Source organism: Aphanomyces invadans, assembly GCF_000520115.1.
Source record: "Aphanomyces invadans strain NJM9701 unplaced genomic scaffold supercont1.79, whole genome shotgun sequence".
Taxonomy (NCBI): Eukaryota; Oomycota; class Saprolegniomycetes; order Saprolegniales; family Verrucalvaceae; genus Aphanomyces; species Aphanomyces invadans.
Window position 1 is genome coordinate 99,780 of NW_008580224.1, and position 4,078 is coordinate 103,857.

The 4,078-nt window shown below is 53.8% G+C and overlaps 2 protein-coding genes across 2 annotated transcripts; one reads left to right on the forward strand and one right to left on the reverse strand.

The window, feature by feature from the left end:
• The first annotated feature begins 260 nt into the window (after window positions 1-260).
• H310_14661 (hypothetical protein) lies at window positions 261-875 on the forward strand. Its single transcript, XM_008882559.1, has one exon. It carries the CDS (start codon window positions 312-314, stop codon window positions 759-761), a length of 450 nt encoding a protein of 149 aa, XP_008880781.1. The 5' UTR covers window positions 261-311; the 3' UTR covers window positions 762-875.
• Window positions 876-2,461: 1,586 nt separating this feature from the next.
• On the reverse strand, window positions 2,462-3,042 carry H310_14662 (hypothetical protein). The gene has a single exon (XM_008882560.1). It carries the CDS (start codon window positions 2,964-2,966, stop codon window positions 2,499-2,501), a length of 468 nt encoding a protein of 155 aa, XP_008880782.1. The 5' UTR covers window positions 2,967-3,042; the 3' UTR covers window positions 2,462-2,498.
• Window positions 3,043-4,078: the final 1,036 nt, after the last annotated feature.

The following is a 4,078-nucleotide window of genomic DNA, read 5'->3' on the forward strand; positions in this document are numbered from 1 at the left end:
TCCGTTCTGTAAGTACACAACGACAGCAGCATCACACAAACGCCTCATTTTGGCCTCTCGTGTGCGAAAGCCAGCCATATAACAGGTTCTAGCTGCGTACATTGTCATAAGTGACTACCGCAGCCCTGCAATGCATCTAGACTACTCTGTGCAGAGCCGAAGACGCCTTGTCAATGCTGTGGGTTTGTGCAGAATGGAATGATTGTCTTGTACTGACAAAACGGACACTTTCCTGCATAAGCGTGACATACTTTCATTCGGTGTGATTGGCCGGCCAAGTCACTTTGGCTCTTGCCACGTCTTGAACAACGATGGTTCGCTCGGTCGTCGTGGCGCTTCTTCCTGTCATCGTGTCTGCCGCCCTGTGCACGGAAACAGACTTCATGCCCCTCACGACGGTGCTCGTCGCGTGTGCGACAGTGTCTGGTATGCCACCCACCGCACTCCAAAGCACGCCATCGACGGGAGACATTGCCAGGTTGTGCCAGTTCCCGCAATGCAAGGGATTTTTCATGTCTCTGGCATCCCTAAAATGCAACGACGCCAATGGCGTCCCGCTTGCGTCGTCCAGCGGCGTGTGCAATGGGGTTGTCGCTGGCCCAGCCGCCTCAACGACCAAACCATCGACAGGATCATCCCCTTCAACGACGGTTGCAGGCACTACAACCAGCGCCCCGAAACCTTTCGCGACCAGCTCTGGCCTTGTGGCTGTTGCGTCGGCTTGTGCACTTGCTGTGGTGGCTGCCGCCGTGAACTTGTAGTTTATAACAACCTGCACAATCGAGTGGATGTATCTGTGATATTCGCCGTTCACCATGTTGATCCATCTACGCCCAAGATATACGATTGTATCGAGGAGTGGGGTCCTGGACGACGGTGGAAGTTAGCGGCGTATCGCGTCAGTACCTCTGGAGCACTGGATCGACGTGATATCCTTTTGGGCAGATCTGGAGTCGAGAAGAATGACGAGCCCCAATGGCATCGATGACGGCGCACTTGCCTCATATGGATGGGGCTCACGGGAGACTGGAAACGTTGACGTTTAAAAGGGTTGCCTGGTCCTGCTTCAAGGGCGTGGCCGCCGGAGCGTCGTCCCCCCACAGCACGCCAAAGGGCGAAAGTGCTTTCATAGTGTGTTTCCGGGTGTGAATGTGATTGCTCCTCAACTCTGTCTCAACTGGATGTGGTCCCAATGGAATGGAGGCACCAGCGTGTGTGAAGCTCAGGCAGTATTGACTACAATCCAAACAATCAAATCCATGCGATCGCATCGGCGATGAACGAGGCTGTTCATGGATCGCTCGCTCACCCTTGATCGGGCTCGACAGCCTTCTTGGATATTTCCGATCAGACACAGGCTCCATGTCCCACCAAGGGTCTCTGTCACCCTGCACAGTGGCTACCACATCCCATCCATTGTCGCTATCAACTGACAAATGTTGGGCGTCTTCTCGTCCAAGTGACCAATGCGACACTCGACGTGTACTTTAATCAACATCACGAGAGCGTGTGGAAGTGGTCAACGTCGTTCGTGGTTGGATCCATGTGCATTACTGGGTGGATGGAAAAATTTTCGTCGCACGATCCCCCAACGTGCGAACGGCACATCCAAAAATCCAACGTCTTGGCGACACTTCCGCTCGTCCGAAGGAGCAGCACAAAGTCCTGCAACGCCAACGAAGGATTGTACGAACCACGGTTGCAGTGCTGGGATTTTTTATACGCTACAGATGCGAACTTGAATGTGCCGATGCAATTCCAGTTGATGGCTGGGAATGTGGCATCCAAATCGATGGCTAGCCACGACAATGGTGTTGTGCAGGACATCACGAAGATTGCATCCACGTTGGCCACTCCATCATCATCATCTCGTCACACGATGCTGCTTCGTTATGCCCGAACGATGAGGATACGAATTCTCCCATATCCTGTCCGGCGACAGTGGATTTTCTCGCATCAATCAAAATGGAAGTTGAGATTTTGGCTCTCGCGCACATGGTCGCTGTCGCAAATGTGTCGCTGCTTCGATTGAGTTTGGATCCGTCCCCGCGACCACAGCACTCCTTATGACCACGGGACGTCTCGATAATTTCGTCCTCGCTGCCCCGTTGATGCTGCAATTCAACCAGATTGTTCATGTTTCACGTAGTGTGCACCCCCGTCTTGGTTGAATGGTGTGTTCCACGACAGAAGGCATGCCTGACCGCCTCGGTCTCCTGAACACAGAAGTAGAATTGGGCATTCTGTGGGCGCTTGGGCATATTCTTCATGTGACTGGAAGGTCCTTGTGCGCTACATAACTGCTGGACGAGCTCCGTTGGTGAAGCCAGGCGAGACATGCCTGGGTCACGACCACCAGCGGTTTGGTCAAGCACAGGATGAAGATGGCATCGTGGTGGTTAGGTGAGCTGCATACTCGTTGAGTGAGGTGGCATCATGCACAGCACACGCAGGGAAGGAATGTGCGAGGGATTTCAACATAATGAGATTTATATTCATTACATCATGGATGCCGTGGCGGCCACGACGAGAGCACCCGTGGAAACGATGGTGACGATGCCATTGCTGGTCACAGCATTCGGAGGAGCGGAAGTGGCAGCGGTCGAGGCCGTGGTGATCGGACTAGCCGTTGTGGCTGATACAGGCGTAGTTGTGTCGTTCGCTGGCATTGCCGTGGTGGCGCCAGACAATGCGCTGCACGCAGTGGCCACCGCAGCGATCGAGTTACCTTCAGCATCCGTGCACTTGAGGGTCGCAAGGGACCGGAAGAATGCTTGACACGCCGGGTATTGGCACAACTTGATGACGTCGGCGGGAGTGGCCGTGCCCGACAGAGCGGTAGGGCTGATGCCCGACGCGGTCGTGCATGCGACGATTTCAGTCAAGAGTGGCAAGAAATCAGCTTGAGTGCACACAGCGCCCGACGCGAGTGCTGGAAGGGCCAGAAGCAAGAGCGATCGGACCATAATGTTTGTTGGACAGGCTCGGTGGCAAAAGGCAAAGTGCACCTCCCATACCAAGCACCAGCATTTTCTCCATATTTTTGCTCCATCCTCTCCCCGATATGTTGAAAACATCACACCGAACAAGTGTCCTCAAATAAATCGAACTAAATGTCATTTATGTCTATAAACGTGCCGGATATCTGCAGATCCTTGCCCCGGATATTGCATACTTTATTCAAGCGTGTATTATTCTTATGGCCGACTTGTGAGAAGTCACACGATATTATGAACATTCGTATGTGTCGTTTTTACGACGGTGGGATGTTCTGAACAGACTGGAGAATGGAGCCGGTTGTGTGACTTGGAGTGTCTCGAACAACGAGTAAACGGGGTGGCAAGGTGCCTACACTCGGACGAAAGGGAAGAGGGGCGACTTCGATTGTTTTGGCGGCGGGCACGGACTAGGGAAGGACCTTGAGACCAGCTCGACCCCGACGTTGAGTCGCAAGGCCCACCATTTCGGACGTCTATCTCAAATTTAGACGTCTTGGTTGCGTTCAAAATTCCACGGCAACTTGCCTGTGGGAAGTGGCCGGATACGAGCGACACAACGTATGCATGACGGGAGCAATCACTGTGGACGTCGCGTACATACTTGAGCTGGATCGGTGCATTTCGACTCTCAAGGCAAAGGGCCATTCGGGCGGGTGAACTAGCGATGTATTGGAGCAGTGGCCTGCCGCCTCGAATGGAGGCCGGATATGGGTGGAACGATCGATGACGACAACGACCAGTATACCCGTGGCGGCCACGTTTCGCAGTGTGAGTCAGCATTTAGTTACCCTGCACGCGGGTAGTTGTATCCCAACAGAGCGCTGAAAGTACACATTCACGCAGCGCCGCCCTTCATGATCACGTGGCGGGACGTGATGCGCGAAGTGCTCCCCCTCCACTGAATTCTACATTCTGTACGATCCATGTCAAGGCTTTGCGCTGATGGCCGGTACCGTGTCGCCGGCGTGGAGCTCGAGTGGCCAGAGCAATGGTATGGAATCGGAACGATGCAGGCTGCGCCATTGTGTAAATGAGCCGTTGTCAGTTCCAAGCTGCACTTGTACCTGCTCGACACATTG